The following is a 24,109-nucleotide window of genomic DNA, read 5'->3' as shown; positions in this document are numbered from 1 at the left end:
TGAATATCAAGGAGCAATCTCATTCTCAGCTCTTGAAAAACAGCTATTTTCTACTCCTGGGAGACAGACTGTCTCTCTGGACAGGAAATAAGACTGGTAATAGAATTTCACAGCTAAAAACTCTCCTCAAATCTGGCCCTAGCCTGGAGGTAGAGTGAACGAATTTGCAAGGATCATCAGCCATCTGCTCTTTGTTTATTAAGATCATGTGGGTCCCTTCTAGAAGATACATTCTGGTATATGTGCCTTCTCTCCTGAGCTGTAACATCAGCCCATTTCGAACCCAGAACTTACAACACTGAAGCCTGAAGAAGCGAAAAGAATCACTTTGGGAACTTTATTTCTAATTGGTAGATCACAGTAGCTCACAAAGCATTGAATTGGGTTGTATTGGTTGTTTGGAGCTAATATATTTGTATGTTAGAACAAAGATGGGACCTTAAGTGATGGTTCTTCCTTCTGCCATCTTTAATATTGGAAGGGGTCCAAAATATGCTAAGTTCCTTTATCACTTAGCTAACAACTTTACATCACTTGAACTATTTTGTCACAACTTCATAGATTAACACACTAAAAGTAGTGGTTTAAATGGTTTAGATTCAATACTACTCTTTCTGATTAAATAGGTAACTAAATTAGGACAAGAATGAATATGAACACGATTACATTTATGGATGTTGATTTGTAAATCAAATCTCTGATTGTTTGGCCCTAGAGGAAAAAGTGAATTCCTGCAACTTAGTTCATTCATTTTAAGTCTTCCTCACTGGGGACTGAGTCTTGGATTGTCCTGGGGAAAAACAATTCTTTCGCCTGATACTGTACTATTTACAACTAATGTAAATGAATTGTTGTATTTTTTCAACTTTAAAAGACCTTTGGCTCATTTATAATAGAGGGGGTGCCTCTGTAAATTATTTGATGAGTATTCAGAGTGTGGAAAATCCAAACTGGTTTGCTATAATCAATGAAAGACAGATTTTGTATCAACTCTTTGAAGTAGTTCTCTTCAAATGATACAAAGCTTCATATTAATCTTTTAATTCAGAATAGTGTCTAGAATTTTAGCTCTCTTTTAAACTTTTAAAGAACAATATTTAGGATCTACTCCAATATCAGTGGTGGAACCCTTGCAGCAACTCTAGAAAGGGATAATTATTTAGTATGCAAGATTTCATTGCAGTTATTCTTAATATGTATGTTTGATTTCATTTGCATTATAATGTAAGACAAGAGGGATTCATTATATTACACAAAGGGTAGATACATTTAGATGTCTTAAATTTTAATGTTTGATTTAACATTTAAATTAAAGATAAATAACTCGACAATAGTTTAAGTTCCCAAGCCACATTTCTACAAATCTACAATATATCTGCCCGATTTTGTTGGTACTGCAGGAATGCTGGAAAATTTATTATCTCAGAATAGGCAAGAATGAGGCTAACTGGGTTCTGGTAAATTCAAATGATTTGAAATGGCGCGTTCACATTCTTAGTAAGCCTTGTCAAGCACAAACAAGCTACCTTACATGGCTCCAGAAACCATGTAAGAAAAATTACTAGATTGGCAGTAGCCCTAAGAAACCTACTTTGTGGTAATCCCTGTGCCTTCTATCTCCACCCTTAGGCTCAAAGTCTGAGAAGGAGGCACTTCATACAGAATAAAGCACCAATAAAATTTGAATTTTATTCCCTTAAAACCAGTGTGAAGCAGAAAACAATAGTAGACTCCTGATTGCCTCTAACTAGGGTGGCCACAAAAAGTCTACCTGATAGAACCAAGGACGAGAGGGTGGTCACTTTGATGGAGTGGAGTAATGCCATTATGGGTTTCCTGTTTGTCACTATGGAAAGGCCACACTTACCTGCTCAATCCCCATTTACTTTGTATTCTAGGATAGAGGTCAGGAAGACTATATCCCACCTGCCTATACAGCTGTGGTGTGTTGAAAGATCCCTGGACTTAAAGTAAGAAGACCTGGGTTTGAGTCTCAGTCTGTCACTTATTTTCTGTGTGACCTTGGGCAAGTCACTTCACCTATCTGAGCTTCAGTTAACTTATCTGTTTAAATGGGAACATATCCGTCTCATGGGGTTGCTGTGAGAATTCAGTGATATGGTGCATGTGAGAAGTGCTTTGTGGACTGAATATTTATCAGAAGAAGCACAGCAGAAAACACTCTGTTTCTTTTTCAGGTATGCATCCAGTGGTTTAAAATCCCAACAAAATGCATCAATAAATATGCAACTGCCTTCAAGAGAGACAAACTCTTATTATAATAGCTTGGATCAAAAGGACCTGGTGAGATATTCATCCACAAGGGCCAGTTCTGTGCCCATCATCCCTTCAGTGGGTCTAGAGGAAACCTGCATGCAAATGCCAGGGATTTCTGAAGTCAAAAGCATCAAATGGTGCAAAAACTCCTACTCTGCTGATATTGTCAACGTGAGTATTCCAGTCAGCGATTGTCTTATAGCAGAACAACAAGAAGTGAAAATATTGCTAGAAACTGTCCAGGAGCAGATCCGAATTCTGACTGATGCCAGACGGTCAGAAGACTACGAACTGGCCAGCGTAGAAATCGAGGACAGTGCGAGTGAAAACACAGCCTTTCTCCCCCTGAGTCCCACGGCCAAATCAGAACGAGAGGCACAATTTGTCTTAAGAAACGAAATACAAAGAGACTCTGCATTGACCAAGTGACTTGAAATGTAGGAATCTGTGCATTTTATGCTTTGCTCAACAGGAAAGAGAGGAAATTAAATACAAATTATTTATATGCATTAATTTAAGAGCATCTACTTAGAAGAAACCAAATAGTCTATCGCCCTCATATCATAGTGTTTTTTAACAAAATATTTTTTTAAAGGGAAAGAAATGTTTCCGGAGGGATAAAGCTTATGACTAAAGCTTTTGGGTAGAGTTCTGAATACAATTTCAGTTAATTCCAACACCGTCCTTTTTTGGCTCTTCAAAAGATGTGGGTAATTCAGACCCGCAGACCCACAGCACGCATCCTTATTTTGAAAAGAAAAATTAAAAAAAAAAAAAAACAACACTGGTGTTACCCAGTTTCTAAGAGACAAGCTCTAATCTGAGGGTGAACGTGCCAGTGAGCAGACTGCCCTGGTCGTTTGGCTTGTCAATCCCAACTCCTAAATTTCTATTCACTCAACAGCCTCATTACAGGTTGTGTTATGTCAACAAATGTAGTGTTTTCTCTTTATTTTTTAAAGGATGGCACAAAGACTCTGGGAAGAAGAGAAGGATAGGAGCTAGAGGAAATAATAATGGATAATCTTAGCTACTTTAATGTGCCATCTTCCTCTGAATTTGGAGGCACAGAATCCGGAGGGAGTTATGAAATTCTTCTCGAAATAAGACAAGAAATCACAATGTTGTGTCATAGAATCTTGCTAATAGAAATGTTTTCTTTAAGATTGTTTAGGGGCTCTGAAAGAGCATTCCTCAGTGGGTGTGTGCCTGTTGGTGTGCCTGTGCAAGTATGTGTGTGTGTGTGTGTGTGAGAGAGAGAGAGAGAGAGAGAGAGAGAGAGAGAGAGAGAGAGAGAGAGAGTGTGTGTACGTATGTGCACGTGTGTGTATGGGCTTGCTCACTAGAGCACTGCTATGCTGTATGCATATTTGTTTCTTATGAGTATGTGTGTGCATGTGTGTGTGTATTAAGCTTGCTAAAATTTGTTCTAAAACATCAGGGAATCTAATATTCAGAAAAAAATTTTCCCTCTTAGATCTGTTCACTTTAAAGTTTTGCGTTAAGTGTAAAGTTCAGTTAGTAAGTTCTAAAAACAAATCACTTGCATGGTGGGGTTCTATGAAACTCTTGACAAAGTCTAGACCATTTTCTGATGTGAGTATTTTTAAGAGGAACAACTATTGGCCCATTAATGATTATTACATGGCAAGTTGAGGATGTGTGTTTATTTTGACTCATGCAAAATTAACTTAATTTTACAAGGCAGTTCTCAAATTGACAGTTACCATTTGCTTTCTCATCATCCTCATTATTCTTTCTTTCATAGCAAGTCTACTATGTGTGGACCAAAACATTGGCTTCTGAGGTTAATATGAAAATCATAAATTGTTGAAATCACAAAGCCCAGACCATTCAGTTCACAGGAAGCCCCTAAAAGAACAATAAATTGTGTTGTATGTTCATTTGGAATAAAGCAATATTTTTACCACTGCTAAGGTGAACTGAAACTACTCCTGAATATTTGTCTGCTTTATTTACCCTTATCTTCATGGGACATTCAAGAAATTAGTGTACACATAGCCAGTCTTTTTCCAATTATTGGTGGTGTTGAGTTGTTATATTTACACTGTTTTAAATAAAAAGGCACAGTATTCGAAAGTATCAAAAGATTTCTTTTACTGCAGTTTGGCAAAAACTTGGTTAAAATGTTCTCTTGGAGAAGTTATATTTTACTGAGAGGGAATATAATTGTTTCTGATTCAACATTTCCTATTTGAGTTAAATTGTTTCTATTGAAAATCATTGAAAATCACATTGAATATCACTCTTTAAGACCATTTATATTAATAGACATAATACCACATAGAGAGAAAAAGAACATTGAGTTTTTATCAGCACTGTTCAGTGGAAATATGGGATCTCAAGTGATAAAAACAGCTTGGTAGATACTCATTTTATATTAAACAAAACATTTCTGGTATTAGTTGTTTCATAATAGTTTTGTTATTTTGAAGATTATTAGAATCTTAAAGGTCATTTTAATTTTAATCGTCAAGGATATTTTAATTTACAGGTTTATGAAAGTCCCATAAATTATGTATCCAATGTTACTGTATGAAAATTTATCACAATTATTGAACATTAACTGGAAAAACTACAATTTTGTTCAAGTCATTCTCTTTTTCGGGCTATTTATTTAACATATTATCTATTGTTTTATCTAAAAGATTCATTCAGAATTTACCTAATTATAAAGTTACATGTTCTGTGATTGTTTGATTTTCTGTTTGATTTTCAGTTATTTACTCTAAACAATGAAATATTGTCAATCTAACTTAAGTACTGTTATAATTATTTATTTTTAAAGTAGGGTCATATGTAATTATAAATACCATTGTATTCTGAAGAGCATGAACATTGGATAAATCCAAAGGTGGTCAGGTACTAGTTTAGAGATATTGATATTTTCTAGTTGATAGTCAAGAAAAGCAATATTCATTGGTCATTGTATCCTCTGTGAAAAAAGTTCAAGCTCAAATGAACATATTTGGACATCAGTTGATAAATCTTGATAGCAAGACTTTCCAAGTTGACTTAACACACAAATCTCTAGAGCCATCTGTATCTCATCTCCCAAGCTGATTTGTCTACAGAAATGAGCTTATTTCTACAAAACACCTTTGATTTTTCTCCATATCTCTTGTCTTTATTATTTGAACATTTGGATATGTATAATTAAGTTACATATCCATATATCAGTTATATAACAGTATATTACAGCAGTATATATTTTTTATAAAAGTATATTTTTTTCGTAAAACACATGTTATTCTAATTTGCCACCGACTGCTATGAAACAATGTTTAAAACATTCCATTTTAATTTTACTCTTGAGAAATGATACAATGATGTTGGAGTGTTGGCATTCAGATTTTCTTCCTGATTTTCCTATGCACATTAAGTGCTCTGTTTTGTGCTCTAATCTACCTTTCTCTGTGCTAAAGGACTAAGTATTTGTAAATTTAACACATCTCTCAATGAATTACATCAACTCTAAGTACCAATAGCAAGCTTTTCTGGAGGAGGAGTAATGTTATTTTTAGGACCAATAGTTTGATCATAATAATGTGTCATATCTACCAAAATGAAAACAGAAGGACCAAGCTAACTTGGCCGAGAAAATGTCCACATGCACTGGGAGAAAAAGAGAGCTTCAAATCTTAGTGGCGCTTCTGGTGACCCTGGCTAAGGCTGTCCATACCCAAGTATTCATCAGGATACTTGGGATGTATTCAACAGTCACTCACACCTGTCCCACAGTTTGGTGCTATCTGAAACCATGACTCCCTCAGTGGGAGGTTTGGTGTTCCTTTTAATACCAGCCCTAGAGACCAGAAATTGCTCCCTGAGATAAGTGCTGTGAAACAATTCCCAAAAGAGGATCTAATAGACCTGGCAACCCAGTAGGAGGGATGGGATTTTTATTTGATCTTTTGGTATCCAGAAATATTTTATATATAAAGAAAACTTTTTTATTCTTCTTCAATTGTATATATTCAGTCGAGTGTATTCAACGACAGCACATCTATGCTGTTTTGTACTTCAGTCTTCAGAAATTCAGTCTTCATCCAGCAAAGACCAGCAAAATGTTTCTGGGCGACTCAGTTTTAAATGCATCTCAATGTGTCATGGGAAATGAGGCCTTTAAACAAGCTTTATCTCTTCCTCGTGTAGTCTTTCTTCCCTTTAAAGAAATAAAGAGGGCAAAGGAAGAAATTCATTTCTTAAGAGCCACGTTATTCTCTTCTAATAACCTTATTTCCTACTGTGACTTGACATATACACATATACATATATAAACACGTGTATACATAAAATATATGTACATATTAAATTTGGGTGTTTGATTATTTGCATAGTTTTATTTTTGTTTAATTTAATAAACAGTCATGTGATTGCCTCATGGAATGTCAATTGAATGAAATAATTTAGAGATCAGCAATCTTGGCAATGTACAGATAACCCAGACATTTTTGGTTCTTTGTTTTAATAAATAAGCAGAAATATGATCATGCTGGAAAATTCACAAAAAATCTGGAATAAAATCTCTGCTAAACTCTCTATTAAAAATGAAGACTAAGCTATGGATGTATTATAGTGGTCTAACATACTTTTTTACAAATTAAAACACAGTTTTTCCCAAAGGTGCCTAAACAGGTGTCTTTGCCTTCTAGTTCCCTCTGAGCTCTAGTGAGTAGTCAAAATGAAGGCAATGTGATGATTACAGGGCAGAGACTACAGGTTAATGTTCAATACTAGCAAGGATGTAAAGATCATAGCAGAGGTGACCAGATGCAATCTTGATCAAATAGAAAGCAGGCTTCTAGTACTTTGCTAACACATTTTCATAAATACCTGTATTGATTGCATGTGTATCGTTGCCTGTGACAGAGTTAATTGTGTGGTAGCAGTCTCTTATTGTTGGAAATGAATTAGAAAATCTTTATATTGAAAGTCGTCTTTGTGAAAGTTTCTATTTTATCTATATGTAATGATAGCTCCATGTCTCAAATAAGGAGAATGATCTAGCTCATCTTTAATTTCTCTTCCATGCTGAGTACCTCACCACACATCCATTCTAACTAAAACCTTACCTGTTCATTTGTCATGCAGTCATTTCAACACAATCCTCTGAAAAATCAGACTATAAGTCTATGTCAATGATAAACAAAATTGTCAGTATGTAAATATTAATCTGTGATTCAGACTTATATTGTTATATGCTTCTTTTTATTTCCATGGGAAAACAGGATCATGTTCATTGTTGTTTAAAAAGTTTCAAAGGTGAGGTAATATAGAGGAAGGAATTATTGTAATGTGCCTAATTTAAAATCACAGGCATCAAAAATTTCCCCCATGCCTTATTTTTAAAAGGGGCATTTAAGACATGTGAACCTTGGGGTTATCACTGGCATCACTTAAGATTCTTCACAGCTAAGTGAAGTAGTAAGATCGTATCTTTTCAGGGAGGCAGCCAGCAAACTGACTGCACAAGACATAACTGAAACTCTTCATTTCTTTTTATCACAAACTCCTTTACAGAAAATCTCTTATTAGTAGTGAATACATTTACTGGAGATGCTTTCATATTATAGTTGGGAATAATTCTGTTTTTGTAGGGCACAATAAACCAAAAATTGTAGAGCTTGCTTACTTGTTTTAGTTATAATTGCTTTTTAAACAAATCAATATCTATTTGCTCTTGCAATAGCATCCTGACTAGCACAAAATGTTCCATAAATAATTTATCTTCATCAAAATTCCAAAGTTTGAATTCCTTAGCTTTAAACAAAACAATGCAGAATGTTCACGTGTGTGAATCAAAGACAGAAGATTCCTAAGTTATATTGTATTTTTTAGGCTACAAAATCTCTGTAGTTCTTTACAAAATGAAAATAGAAAAAGAATCCATGTTTTAAAATTTGCTTTGGACACATTTAGAGTTCTAATGAGCCACTCTTATGACCTTGTTATACTTTATATTGGCATTGTCTTTCCTGAAATCAATTTAAATTTAAGGGCTTAATCACAGACATGCAGACACAGCACAATTGGTGTGTTATAAGTCAGTGCTGTATATCATCTCCCTAGATTTTCCCTGCAATTCATCCAAGTGTGTGCAAAATTCTTATGATAAGAAATTGCATTCTGATATGTCTCTAAAAAAACGCATACAAGAAACAGTAGTTATTATCTTAATTTAAGACCTTTATTTACATCTGCATTTGAATCCTACCTTTATCCTAAAAGTTTGGGAAACAAATGCACTCCAGTTTAAACGGAAACAACGCAGCACCCTTTAAAATTACTATACATTAACCAGTGGCTACTGTTTATATTTTAAAATAAGAATAATGAAATGCCTTGGATCTCTTATTTTTTTTCAAAATATGCAGTTGTACACATTAAATTTAAATAAATATCTCCTTGTTCTTAATAACTTCTGTTTTATTATGACATTTAATCATATTTTAAACAAAGAATGTAAATAACCTATAGAAGAATACATGCAAAATGATTTGCAGCATATTTTTGGTTATCACTTAAATTATTTTTTATCAGAAACAAATTATTGTGCCTATGGTAATTGTTTTGCATTTTCTCTGTCTTCTTCCAAATGTCTGCTACTCTGTGTGATATGAAAGCTATTGGATGTAATATACTAGATGTCTGTCCTTTTATACTCCAGTAAAATGTAGTTCCATTTGTCTATACTTTATTTCAAGGAAATTTCTTCATGCTGCTTATTTAAAAGTAGCACATAAAATTAAACATAATTTAAAGGTAACATTTTCTTTGTTATGTAAACGTTTATCTGTCAAGAGAAACCTTGACCACTATTTCCCTGAGGTATCATCTCAGTAACCTTTGATGAAGCTGAATTCTCATACTCCCATATGTTGGGTTCTTAATGCCTGTTACTCTTATCTCACTTTTCTTTTGTTAAGCAGAGAATTTTCGGCTAAAATGAGAGATCAGGATGATATCTTGAGTTATGTTAGTGGAAGAATAAATTGGGAATATTACAAGTAAAAGTTGTTATAAACTCCATGACTTTAGTCAATATTTTGTAATCTACAGATACATTCTATTTCCTTTAATTTTCTTGGATGATTGGTATATTTCACAGTGTTATCATTGTTTTTTACAATAGTAATTTTCATATTGTAAGAGAGAAAAATTAAATCTCCATTCATGCAAAAGAAACAAAACAAGATATTCATACTTTCCGTAGTGAATTATAAAATTAGTAACAATATATTCAATAATGTAAAGAAATAGCAGCCAAATGAACTTTTTCGTAATTGTTTTCTGTAACATTTTATAATAGAATTTATTTCTATATTTTCTTCTTTATAATTTTATTGAACATTAGTAATGCCTATTGAGTGTATACACCTAAATATACTAAAAATACACATTTTTGCTATTTCTTCCCACTTCACACAAAGCTTAAGGTTTACACTGTTCATAAGGTGAGAAAATAGACATGTATTTGTGACAAAATACTATCTGTTCACTCATGTATATGAAAACATTTTTATGTTATTCCACTGATATTTAATTAAAATTATTATGTTATATTATTGTCACTTAAATTACTACAAAGTACACATTTCCTATGCAGACATCTTTGTAATTTGTTAAGAATGCTTTCCTATGAAAGTTAGGGTTATATATGCAAAATTTCTCCTGTTTTTTTTTTTTTTGCTGACTCCATGCCAGACTGTTTTCACTTGGGGTGCCCCAGAGGGGGGCATGTGAGAAACCTCCCCGCCTCATGAGACCCAGCCACAGCAGCTGACTTCCACTACTCAACCACCAACACTCTCCAGGCCACTTTCCGAACACTCTGGCCAATTCTCACGACACATTATAGGACCATTTTCCATAATTACCACACTATATTTGATAGAGTTCAGACAGTAGGCAACAAATCATAGAGAGTAATATATATATATATATATATATATATTTATATATATATATAGCACAGCGGTAGGGCATTCGCCTCTCATGCGGCCAACCCGTGTTCGATTCCTCCGCCCCTCTCAGAGAGCCCGGCAAGTTACCAAGAGTATCGAGCCCATTCAGCAGAGTCTGGCAAGCTACCCGTGCATGTTGGATATGCCAAAAACAGTAACAATAAGTCTCACAATGAGAGATGTTACTGGTGCCCACTTGAACAAATCGATATGCAACAGGATGACAGTGACAGTGATATATATATATATATACATATACGTATATATATATATATATATATGCATGTATATATTACCCGGCAAGCTACCAAAAGTATCCTGCCTGCACAGGCAGAGCCTGGCAAGATACTCATGGTGTATTCTATATGCCCCAAACAGTAACGATAGGTCTCATTGCCCTAACCCTGAAAGAGCCTCCAATTGTTGGGAAACAGAGTAAGGAGAGGCTGCTAAAATCTCAGGACTGGGAGAAATACAGGCATTACTAGTGCTCTCTCAAGTAAATCGACGAACAATAGGATAACAGTGACAGTGACAGATTGCTTTTTTGCATTTTTAACTTTATGATTGAATTTTTTCTTTATTTCATTGTATACAGAAACCATAACTATGGTCAAAATTCTAGAGTTGAAATTGATTAGATAACAAAGCTCCAACATTAAAATCAATAAGTGTGTAAAAAATCAAATATGTAGCACTGTCATAGCACTGTCATCCCATTGTTCATCGATTTTCTTGAGTGGGCACTCGGTAACATCTCCATTGTGAGACTTGTTGTTACTGTTTTTGGCATATCAATATGCCCCAGGTAGCTTGCCAGATTCTGCCGTGTGGGCTGGATAACTCTCAGTAGCTTGTTGGGCTCTCCAAAAGGGATGGAGGACTCGAACCTGGGTCAACTGTGTGCAAGGCAAATGCCCTACCTGCTGTACTATCGCTCCAGTCCAGACAATATTTATTTGTAAATATGTAGTGTAAAAATTTTAATATATGACCACGGAGTTGTTAAGTACAAGTTTAAGAACTTACTAAGTTGTTTCTAGTTGAGCCTCCTGTGTTATTGTTTTCATTTATTGAGTTTAGTTGGCTTCTATGGTACTTTCCAGCCAATTTGATGTGCTCCTCCTGCATTTAAGAATTGTAGAATTAAGTGGTTCTGCAGAGCCAAATATGTAGCAGAGTGGTCCAGAGACTCCAGGATTAATGGCCTAGACCAAAGAGTCGACATGGTAGCAGCTAAGAGAGGTAGGCATGGTTACCAGGGCTACAAGAAATACTGGGGTGTGGAGGAAGACTGACCAACCTCACTCCAAAATGCAAACCAGAGTTCTCAGCCTGGGCATAGGGTTCCTGAAAATATTTGCATTTGGGTGTCCGTGAAGTGGTGGAGTTGAGCCCTTGGCGTGGATGCAGCAGTGTGGGGCTTCAGCAGGGCAGGGACTTGGCTGGTTTGCCTTCAAAGGGTGCCTCAGTTTCAAGCCCCAGGGACTGGTGTTTCCATGAATTTTAGCTGCTTGGCATTCATCTCCTGAGAAATTTAGTCTGGAATCCATAGAGCAGGGCTGGTAGGTAAGTCAACATAACAGCAGCTGTGGGAAGTGGGCATAGTTGACAGAGCTGTCAGAAGTATAGTCAGATAGAATATGGATGAAAACCCCAACTGTGAGAAACACCAGCATTTTCAACAGGAACCTGAAATTATTCACCATTGGGTTGTGCAGAGAATATCCATAAAGCCATGGAGTTCAGCACATGGTGTGGCTACAGCGATGGGGTTGTGGGTGTGGCCATTCAGGGCAGCTACACAGCCTGTTAACTTCCTGAGTTTTCCCTAGAGTTTTCAGCCACTGGTCATGGTGTTTCCATGAACTTTAGCTGCTTGGTATGTATCTCCTACGATATGCAGCCTGGAATCCTTAGAGAGGGGAAGGAGGTTGAGTCAACATAACTGTGGCTATGGGAGGTGGGCATGACATAAAGGAGTTTTGGAAGTATGGTGGGGGTGGGGGTAATCTGTCCACCCTAACTCAGAAACACCAGAGTTCTCAGTCTGGGCACTAGGGTACTTGACTTTATTCACAGTTTGGCATCTCTGCAGAGAATAACCCTGAAACCATGGAGTTTAGCCAGGAGGCTATAGTGGTGGTATGTGGCTTTGGATTCTTGGGCTTCCAGAATGCATGTACTCGGCCCACCTACCTCCTGAGGGAAACCCGAAGTTTTCAGCTGCAGGGACATGCGTATCCATGACTTTTAGCTGAATTGCTGACTTGTGTGCATCTCCTGGAAAATTTATTCAGGAATCTCTAGAACAGAGCCTGTGGATGAGTCATCAGATGGTGGCTGCTGGGGCTTCCTGAAATGCAAGGGGGTGTGTACAGGCTTTGACTTTGCTCACATTGACTCCAAGGAACATCAGATTTCCCAGCCTGAGTACTGTGGTACCTGATATTCATCTCACTTTGGCTTCTTTGCAGTGAATATTCATGAAGAAGTTGAGTTCAGCCTTTGTCATGGACACAGGGGTGGGATGTGGGTTTAGATCCCTGGGTGGCTACTCATTCCCCCTGTGTCCTGAGGGCACCCCAGAATTTTCAGCCACAGGAACTTACGTCCAAATGAATTTTAGCTGTTTGGTGTGTATCTCCTTGGAGATTTTGTCAAGAATTAGTACAGTGTGCCAGTGGGTAAGTCAACATGACAGAGGTGGCGCGAGGTGGATATGGATGCCAGGGCTTCCAAAAGTATGGGCGTTGGGGCAATGCTGCCCACCCGACTCCTAGGAACACCAAACTTCTCAGTCTGGTTATGACGGTACCTGAAAATACTCAGTTTTGGATCTGTGAAGAGAATATTTGGGAAGCCATGGAGTTGAGCCCTTGTTATGACTTCAGCTGCAGGGGCTTCTGCAGGATATATACTCAGCCCACCTGCTTCCAAGGACACCCCAGACTTTTAAGCCCTGGGGACCAGTTTTTCCATGAATTATAGTGTCTTGGCATGCATCTCTTGGGAGTTGTAGTCAGAAATCAGAAAAGCAGGGCTGGATGTTGAGTCAACATGGAGGCAAATGCCGGGGCTTCTTCAGGGTTTGCGCTGAATCTGCCCAACCTGCCTCCGAGAAATAGCAGAGTCTCATCCTGGGCACAGGGTTGCCTGAAATTATTTGCAGTTTTGTGACGACAGAGAATATTAGTAAAGCACTGGAGCTGAGCCTTTGGTAGGTCTGCAGGGGTGGGGTGTGGGCGTGGCTGCTGGGGCTTTGGCCAGGTGGATACTCAGCCTTTTCACCTCCTGACGTTGCCTGGCATTTTCAGCCATGGGACCCGTGTTTCCACAAACTTTAGCTGCTTGGCCGTACATCTCTTGGGAGATTTTGTCGAGAGTCAGAAGAGCAGGTCCAATTGGTAAGTCATCAAGGCAGGGGCTTCGTGAGGTGGACATGGTTCCCCAGGATTTTGGAAATATATGGGGGTAGAGGGAGGCTGCCCACTTTGGCTCTGAGAAACAACAAAATTCCCAGCTGGGGCACCGGAGTACCTGCAATATTTTGAAGTTTTGCGACTCTGCAGAAAATATTTGTGAAGTGGTGGAGTGAAATGGAGTAAAACCCATAGGGTGGCGGCAGTTATAGAATGTGTATCCCACTGCCAGGGGTTCGGCAGGCAGTCCCGCCTGCCTCCCAAGTGGGTTCCTGCATCTTCAGCTACAGGAGCTGATAGCTCCTTTAATTTTAGACAGTTGGCATTCATCTCCTGGAACTTTTAGTCCAGAATAGATAAATGAAGGCAAATGGGTGTGTCAACCTGGGAGCAACTGTGAGGGGTGGGCATTGCTGCCAGAAGTATAGTGAGGGTATTTGTCCTGCCCTCCTCCCGTGGGCACCTCAGATGTTTCCATGAATTTTAGCTGCTTAGTGTACAACTCTGGGAGATTTAGATGGGAATCTGTAGAGTGGGGATGGTGGGTGAATTAATATCGAAAACATATCTTGACAACTAAGATGTGTAAGTTATTTTAAGGGTTTGTCATTATTTAGAATGGTGGCTGTTGTGGGCGGTGGGTGTTGCTTTGTGGGATCCTGGAAATATGGTTAGTGAGGGGAGGCTCCCCTCCTGGATTCTGAGAAACAGCAGACTTCTTAGCTGGGCACTGGAGTACCTGAAATTTACAATTTGGCATCCCTGAAGAGAATATTTGTCAAGCAGTGGAGTTGAACCCTTGGTGTAGCTGCAGTGTTAGGGTGGCGGTACAACTACTGGGGCTTTGGATGGTGGGTACTAAGTCTGCCTGCTTCTTGAGGACACCCTGGAGTTGTCAACCACAGGACTGGTGTTTCCATGAATTTTAGTGATTTAGCATCCATCTCCTGGGAGATTTATTCAGTAATCAGTAGAGCAGGGTAGGTGGGTGAGTTAATATTTAAAACATATTTTGAAAATTGAAATTTGTAAGTTATTTTAAGAGTGTGTGGTTATTTCTTATATCTAAACAACTTAAATCAACATTATCATGTTTGAGATGGGCTGGAGCGATAGCACAGTGGTTGGGCTTTCGGCTTTCAGGTGGCCAATCCGAGTTCGATTCCTCCGCCCCTCTCGGAGAGCCCAGCAAGCTACTGAGAGTATGGAGCCCGTATGGCAGAGCCTGGCAAGCGACCTGTGTGTATTGGATATGCTAACCCTCTAAGTATTAATAAATTTTATTATTTTCCGTATGCGTTCATATTTAAATAATTCCCTCTATTGTTGTGTTACATTTTTAAGTCATGATATAGAACAATAGTAATACAATGCTTTATAAACTTTCAATGTAAAAGATTCATAAATCTACCTTTCTCTTATTTTATGACTCATTGAAATTTCCTATTGTTAATGTGCAGCAATTGATTTAATCACTATCATGAACAATTTTAAAATTATGTATTAATAACATTATTTTTCTTGGAACAAAAAAAGCAGGTTCATGAACACATCTCACAGGATCTTTAAATACTCTAAAATTGTAAGTAATTTTTTGTACGGAAAAAATGCATTTGCTTTTGTGGAATAAACAAAGCTTATAACTAAAAGTTTCACAGTTTAGTAAAAGAAATATATAAACATTATTATAAAAAATAACTCCCTTAAATAATTTCCTGGTTATACATTGCAAGTATATTTTTCATCTAGATTCATGAGTGAAGCGTTATTTTTCATGTATCTTTACATTTTGCTCTTTTAGGAACTGTCTTGGGTTTGTAGCAAAATTAAGATGGTAGTGATTTCCCCACTGTATACAGTGACCCCATCACATGTCCAGTTTACCCCAGAATCAAATTCCCCCACAGCATCACACATCCCTCCTCAAAATGATACATTTGTGAGTCAAAGACATAATACAGCAGGCAGGGAGAATTGTCTGACATGCAGAGGACCACAGCATCTCGGGTTTGGTCCACAGCACCCTAGATGGGCTCTGAGTGAAGATCCAGGATTAAGTATGCACTGGACATGGCCCCTAAACAAAACAACAGCAAAGGAAAAAAATGCTACATCTGTTATAATTGAAGAGCCTTTATGAAAACACTAGAATCACCCTAAATTTGTAATTTACGCTGTGCTTTGTTCTTGTTATTGTACATCTAGGGTTTTGACAAATACACTTACACATTATGGGTATCACATGAACTGTGTTCATTGCATCAAAAACTTCTGTGGCCTGTCAGTTCACTGCTCTCTCTTGAGCTCAAATGCCACTGACAATTTTCACTTTCACTGTCTCCATTAAGTTTGCCTTTCAAGATAACCACTTCGAAATACTACTTTATTAGTTCTTCTGTATGTGTGGCCAGGGATGGGGGTGGTAGGGGTGAGCGTTGGGTCCATGCTTGTGCATGTGGTACAGGAGATGGAACCCGGACATGCAAAGCAATCACCTCACCTGTGTTATTATTTCATTGGCCCATTAAAGGGTGCTTTAGATGTTACTTGGTTTCTAAAAATGTCTAAAATATACAGTTTCATCTAAAATGTTTTTGTTATTTTTATTTACTTTGTATACCAATGGACTGGGGCAATAGAACAGTGGAGAGGGTGTTTGCCTTGCATGTGGCCAACCAGGGTTCGATTCCTCTGTCCCTCTCAGAGAGTCCGGCAAGCTACCGAGAGTATCTCGCCCACACGGCAGAGCCTGGCAAGCTACCCATGGCGTAATATGCCAAAAACAGCAATAATAAGTCTCACAATGGAAAATTTACTGGTGCCCGCTCCAGCAAATAGATGAGCAGCAGGATGACAGTGTTACAGAGCAGTGCTTGCATAGCAAGGCAGCATATTGTGGTTAAAACGTAATTGGCTAAGATTCTTCCTGAAAACAACAACAACAATGTAATTGAGTCAGGTTTGTAGGAATGGGTACTTAAATAAACTGTTTGAATTTTTAATATCAATATATGGGTTAATATAAAAAACAAAATGTAAAATTACCATCAGAAGTTAACTACTATTGGGTGCCTAGAAAAAACAAAATTAAAGCAAAAGAAAAATTAAAATTACAGTTGGGAGTTAACTACTATTAATAGTTGACTATATTTTCTTCCAATATTTTTCATTGAAGAACTATATACATGCCATGTTATTTGCAAAGTTTCAGTCATATAGTATTTAAAATATCTTATCCTGATTTATTTAGACAATATAGTCTTGGAAAATTTCCTTTCTAGTAAAAAAAGTCTTTGCATATAGTATTTTTAAAGGCTACACAAGTGATTATATGGATGAAATGTTCATATTTACAAAGGTCTTAAATATTTATAGCATAATATATTATTCAAATTAGTTTTTACATGTTTACATTTAACCTAGAGCAAAGTTTAAATATTATTTCTGCATACATAAGCATTAATGGTTTTATGGAATAAGTATATTTCAATGTATAGAAAGACAGACCTCATACAAAATTTATTTTTTTTAGTAGTAGCTACCTTCATGGATTTTGATGACCAAAATCATAATATTTGCTAATGTAGATAATGAGATGTAAGTATAAAGAAACCCCTTAGAGCTGCTTAAATTTACACCTTGCAATATATACTCAAAAACATGAGTGTAAAAAAATAAAGACGACTTTAACATTGCTGTTAATTTTGGAACTGGTAAGGAATGGCATTATCGTAAATTAACCAATTATAAAAAACTGAAAATATGCCCAGCTCTAGATGTTTTGCATATACAAATTCAGTGTTATAATAATCCAATAATGCTGGCATAATTGTTATACCCATTTTAAATAAGAAACATAAGGTAAAAAGTTAATAAACTTGCCCAAGACTTTGCAGGTAAATAATTATAAGGATTCGGTTTCAAACTAAATTTCACACAGTTATGGGCTGGAGCGATAGCACAGCACAGCAGAAGGGCGTTCGCCTTTCACGCACCCAACTCGGGTTCGATTCCTCCGCCCTTCTAGAAGAGCCCAGCAAGATACTGAGAGTATTGCGCCCGCACAGCAGAGCTTGGCAAACTACCCGTGGCGTGATCTATATGCCAAAAACAGTAACAATAAGTCTCACAATGAAAGACGTTACTTGTGCCCGCTTGAACAAATTGATGAGCAATGGGATGACAGTGACAGTGACAGTGATTACTATCTTCTTTGAGGAATTTTTGGTATCAATAGTCCAAATATCTGAGATAGAATAGAATATTCAGGACCAAGTAAGGATGAATCTGACCTTAGTTCATCAGACTAGATGTTGAATATAACAAGTGCTTAAAAGTGAGGGCAGCCCAAAGAACTAATTATTTATTTACTTTCTCCTGAAGCATGTAAATCATTTGAAACTCTCACATACAGAACAGAGAGATTGCTTAGTTTGTAAAATGCTTTGGTTTTAATCTCATTATGATAAGCAGGAGTTCTACTGGAAAAGTCAGGAAGACCATATCCATATCATTGGCTACACCCTCTTATTTCTGTCAATGAAGAACAGGAATACAATTGTGATCCTCAGGTCATTGGCTGCAACAGCAAAAGGTGCTGCTCTGTGTACCTGCACTTACATACTCTGTCAGTTCAGGGAATAGGGCATTACTGAGATGATTATATGTTCGTAACACTTGGTTCTAAGCCTAAGATCAGAAAGAATGATTTATGCAATAGAGGTGGCAAAGAAATCAGGAAGATTCACTGACTCATCTTCATTCATGCCCACCATTATTAGGCAAAGAAGTTCTAGAGCAGCCAGCGGAGGTAGAGATCATAAAATCTGAGTAAAGGCCAAATACATCACTTTCGATTTGCAAAGATTACGATTCCTATCAAAACGAAGTTAGGAAAATTTCAATGCAAAAAGTTTGCCTCAATAGTATAGGAGTTCATCAAACAAACAAAAAAAGAGGAGTCAGGGAGATAGTTCAGTGGGCTGAATGTAGGCATTGCGTGCACAGGATCCAGGATTGCATCTGGCACTGCATGTTACCTGAATCCTGTTGGGAATGTCAACACACCAGTAATATAAGTACCAGGTGATCCTAGCATTACTCAATCAATGCACTAAATAACAACAACATATTTTAAAAAAATTGTAGCAAATAGCAAATAATAATAATTTCAGGAAATAATTTTATTGTTAAAGACAAACAAAAATAATTCAAAGTTCCATTAAAATTCAAATTTTAAATTTTTAATTAGTTGTACCTAAAAGACAAACAGTAATCACATTTAAAATCAAGGCATAGGGGCTGGAGCAATAGCACAGTGGGTAGGGCGTTTGCCTTGCACGAGGCCCACCCGGGTTCGATTCCCAGCATCCCATATGGTCCCCTGAGCACTGCCAGGAGTAATTCCTGAGCGAAGAGCCAGGAGTGACCCCTGTGCATCACTGGGTGTGACAAAAAACAAACAAAAAAATTTTTAAAAAAATCAAGGCATAATTTAGGGGCAGAGTTCAAGTGATAGAGCATATGCTATATATGAGCAAGACTCTGAGTTCAATCCCTGGCACCTCATATTCTCACTTCCTATAGACTGGCTACCCAATATCATAAAAAAAATTTTAAATTTTAAGACAAAGGTGTGTTCAGCAAAATTTTTCACTGTCTTAAATTCATTATTAAATACAAAATAGAAGTGTTGCATTATAAATTAAGCTGAGAAAGTAATGATAAGACAACTTTTTAAAAAGATATAATAGATAAGAAAACTTAGATATTTGAAGTTCGAAAATTAATGGAAGTATAGCTTTTGAGCTCTCGGAGAGCCCTGCAAACTATCGAGAGTATGGAGCCCATATGGCAGAGCCTGGCAAGCTACTCAGGCGGATTGGATATGCCAAAACCAGTAACAAATAAGTCTATCAATGAGAGGCATTACTGGTTTCCGCTCAAACAAATCGATGAGCAATGGGATGACAGTGACAGTGATAGCTTCTCAGAAATAGCTCTTTTAAAGAAATAAGCTTAGCAAAATAATTTTTATGAGGTAAAAGGCATAAAACAAAAAGAAATCATCAATGTGTAAAAAATTAAAATTGTTGTTGAATTAGTCTTTATTCATATTCTGAAGATGTAAATAAAAATTACTTTTTGTGGAAAATACAATATACTAAAATACAACGTTTAAGTTGTGAAAATTTTGATAAAAGCACTATAGGAAAGAAACTCCCCTTTCAAGAATGAATTAACTACTATGAATAGTACTCCGAGCTCAAACGAGTTGTATGCTTTCTCCATGTGCACAAAAGTGTATATTAATATGTGATATGTAAAAGTACATAACGTATTTCAATGTTCATTGTATAAAATGCAGTTAAATATAATTATTTATACACATATATAGATGTTCACATATAGGATGTTAAAATGAGACTCTTCAAATGTTGCTTAAGTTCCAAAGGTGAGATAAATATAGCAGGTGCCTTTGCCTCCACTCTCAGAACTGTATTTAGATTATTTTAGAGAGACACATTCTAAAATGATAAAAATAATTCTTCCAATATTACTTATCATCTACTTCCTCACTATAACTGTGGGCTTTGAAAGAAAAGAGAATTTCATTTGAGAGAATTATAATTATAATTCTGTTCTGTTCAATTCTGTTAGATGAAGAGAGAATGGTTTGCCAAGTGAGAAAACATTCAATGAGCATTTGGTAGGCAAGATGATATGGGGCCACTTGAAATTCTAGCCTGGAGGGGGGGGGGGGAAATCCACTTCTTCATTGAATCACTGTGAGATAGAGCATTACAAAGCTGTTCATAATTGGGTTTCAGTCATGCAATGTTCCAACACCCATCCCTCCACCAGGTGTAATTTCTCAGCACCAGAGTACCCAGTTTCCCTCCTACTCCTTCAAGCCACCCCCCATCCCCGCTTGCCTCTATGGCAGGCAACTTTCTTTCTTTTCTTTTTCTTTCTTTCTTTCTTTCTTTCTTTCTTTCTTTCTTTCTTTCTTTCTTTCTTTCTTTCTTTCTTTCTTTCTTTCTTTCTTTCTTTCTTTCTTTCTTTCTTTCTTTCTTTCTTTCTTTCTTTCTTTCTTTCTTTCTCTCTCTTTCTTTCTCTCTCTCTTTCTCTCTCTCTCTTTCTTTCTTTCTTTCTTTCTCTTTTTCTCTCTTCCTCACTTTCTCTCTTCCTCTCTTTTTCTCACTCATTCTAGGTATTATGGTTTGCACGATACAGATGCTGAAAGGTCATTATGTATATCCTTTTACTTACTTTCCATTCAGCTCTTGTCCAGAGTGATCATTTCCAACTAATGCTGACATTATGAACCCTCCTCTATCTCAACTACCCCCCACCCCCCACATTCTTGTGATAATTTTCAAGCATTGACCAGTTCTCCTGGCCTGTTTTCCCTGGCCTTGGGTATTAGTTTTGTGCAGGTATTTTTATATTCTATAAATAAATGCAGTCATTTTATATCTTTCCCTTTCCTTCTGACTCATTTTGCTCAGCATGATACTCTCCAAGTCCATCCATTGTAGGCAAATTTCATGACCTCATTATTCTTTGCAGTTGTATAATATCCCATTGTGTAGGTGCACCATAGTTTCTTTGTTCATTCATCCATTCTCAGGCATTCAAGTTGTTTCCAGATTTTGACCACTGTGAGAAAGGTACTCTCATACATTGCTAGTGGGAATGTCAACTAGTCCAGTCTTTTTGGGAAAAAAAAAATGGGCATTCCCCAAAAAATTAGAAATTGAGCTCCTGTTTAGTACCACTTCCCAGCAATACCACTTCTGGGAAAATACCCCGGGGGTCCAAAAGCACACAGCAGAAACACCATCTGCATGTCTATGTTCATTGCAGCACTATTCACAATAGCTAAAACACATTTCTGACTAAAGCTTGACAACCAACTACAGCATTAGAGAGATGCAGAACACTGGAGAGATAGTATAGGTCTGCATTCAGCAGATCCTCCTTCTATCCCCTCGGGATATAGTACTTGAGCACCACCAGGACGGATCCCTGAGCACAGAGCCAGGAGTAAACCCTGACCACTGTTATCTGTGGTCCCAATCCCCTGATCATCTTCAAAGAGAAACTCAGACTTGGAGAGAGAGGGTTCACACATTTGGAGGATATAGAAGCACTTTTCCTTTCCCTTATGGAGGCCTGTGCTGAAAAATACCCGATGTGGCATCGGTGACCTGGTGTGTGGACTGCCCTGAACTCTCTTTGGTGACCACGTCTAAGGAAATGTCCACAGTCAAGGAGAGGTATGAATAAACAGGTGGAGTCATCAGCTTTCTGAGGTGTGCTATACTCATAGATTTCCCAGATTCAGGGTTTCCAACACCACAAAATTGCACCACAGAAAAAGCTCTTGTTATGTTTTACCTGCTGCATTCAAAAGATAGGAAACACTTATTTTTGTTTTCTTTCCTCACTTCCTATTTTTAGCTATAAAGTCAGGTATCACATCCAGCCAGTTGTTAATAATGCACTGAACAGGAACTTCCTTTATCTATACCTTCCAGTATTTAGACATATTTATCAGAAATATTTGTAATACAAAACCCTTTTAATCCATTTAGAAAATTTAATATTTCAGTATTCTTTCACAAAATTGTCTTGGGGGAAATTCCTGCTGTCCAATATCACTTATAAATACTTAGACAAAAATTTTAGGTGAAATACTTGCAAATGAATTATACTAGAAAATATAAAAGAATCACCCAAACTGTGAAGCAATTTGTTTCAACAATTTCAAATTATTTTATCAGCTTGAGAGATGTAAGTGCTTGCCTTGTGTGTGACTGGCTGGGTTCAATTCCTTGCACCACATACCACTGGGTGTGGCTCCCAAACAAACACAATGCTATTTTAATAAGAGTGTGCTTAGAAACATGATTTATCTCCATTTATAATAAAAATAATATCTGATTATATTTCTATTTGTCAATAAAACTTTAGGAGAAAAAAAGCTGTTCCAAAACTACTAAAAATCAACAGTGAATATTAGACAGCAATTACATATTACATTTGAATGGGAATATTATAAAGCTAATAGTGCTTATTTCTATGGGAAGATATTTAGGATGTTGTACAATTTTCTAGATCTATATTTTTATTATGAATGTTTTACTATAAAATATTATTTTATATATATTATATAAAATATATATATATTAAAAATATTATTTAAATATAATTTTCAACAGTACATTTAGGGAACCCCAATTAATATTCTGTAAAAACAATGTAATTCTAATAAGCACATTGTTTTTATGGTGTTTTCTTTGAAGGGATTTGCCTTTTATTTGTTGACATATCTCTTTGGGGCTTCTATTCTGCTCCTCCCGCTTTGCAGTTGAAGATTTGTTGTGGAAGAGGCAAGAAGAAGCAAGACAGAATTGTTATACTCTCCCTCCCCCTAGTTCTTCCACTCTCCAGAGATTAAACATACTTGTCCAATAGCATCAAGTTGCTGTTACAATTTCTCTCCCATATCCTCACACTCAAAGGTAAAGGTCAACTTTTCTGCCTGTCACTTTCCAACTCAGAAAGCAGATGCCTATTTTTCTCTGTTATTTAATACTTGACATATAGGTCCCAGTATTAGACCATCCATGAAAATGGTTGGCCTCTGGCAATGGGAAAGACATTGTAAGCTTTCAGCATTCTAATATATAAGAATAGGTTTAGCGCAGTTCAAAATTTCCTTAAAGTTGTATCTGAGCCAGAGTTGTATAAAATTCCTTTGGCATCAATAATACAACATTAAGAACTGCTCCTAGAACAAAGCTAACTCATGTATTCATGCCATTGACAGCATGAGATCTGAGGATGAAAGGAGTAGAAAGGGAGGCAGTCAGCAATTTCTAGTTTGTATGTAACAGGAGAAAAAGAAACAAACTGTCATACTTTCTGTGCTGAGGTTGAACACTGACATTATCCTTTGAGCCAGCTCACTTCTCCCTGCTGGGTGGACAGAAAGGATAAGATAATTTTCTGCAACTATGCAACACTCCCAACTCACCCCCCATATAGAAATCCCACCCTCCCCTCATCTTCTTCTGCTCCATTTCACACTCATCTATTAAGAAATTACTAAGTCTGCGATTAGGTTCTAAAGTAGGAGATACCATGACAATCAAGCAGACCAAGTCCTTACTTTTATGTGAGGGAAGTAGAAAACGATTAAGCAATTCACTATTAGGCCCCTAGACAGATTGTTAAAAAGAAAGTGCTTCCCATTGGTGTTGCGTGTCTGTGTCTGTGTCTGTGTGTGTCTGTGTTTCTGTGTTTGTGAGTGTTCATAGTTGGCTTTTGAGTCAATAGAATAGTCATATGGTCCCCTGAGCAACAACAGAAGTAATCCTGGAGTATTGTTGGATATAACTCAAAAAGAAAAAA

General features: G+C 37.0%; 1 protein-coding gene across 7 annotated transcripts in view; it reads left to right on the top strand.

Moving 5' to 3' along the window:
• The window catches only part of NRG3 (neuregulin 3), a 1,111,934-nt gene extending 1,105,247 nt beyond the window's left edge, over positions 1 to 6,687 (top strand). For 4 of the 7 annotated variants that reach the window (XM_055119562.1, XM_055119560.1, XM_055119563.1 and 1 more), the window contains exon 9: positions 2,199 to 6,687. In XM_055119562.1, the coding sequence (XP_054975537.1) occupies positions 2,199 to 2,706 (508 nt within the window). In that variant the 3' untranslated portion in view covers positions 2,707 to 6,687. Of the gene's footprint in view, positions 1 to 1,898; positions 1,971 to 2,198 lie in introns of all 7 variants that reach the window. The other 3 variants (XM_055119559.1, XM_055119557.1, XM_055119558.1) reach the window with 1 other exon arrangement.
• Positions 6,688 to 24,109: the final 17,422 nt, after the last annotated feature.

Source organism: Sorex araneus, chromosome 11, assembly GCF_027595985.1.
Source record: "Sorex araneus isolate mSorAra2 chromosome 11, mSorAra2.pri, whole genome shotgun sequence".
Taxonomy (NCBI): domain Eukaryota; kingdom Metazoa; phylum Chordata; class Mammalia; order Eulipotyphla; family Soricidae; genus Sorex; species Sorex araneus.
This window is presented reverse-complemented; position numbering and strand designations above follow the sequence as displayed.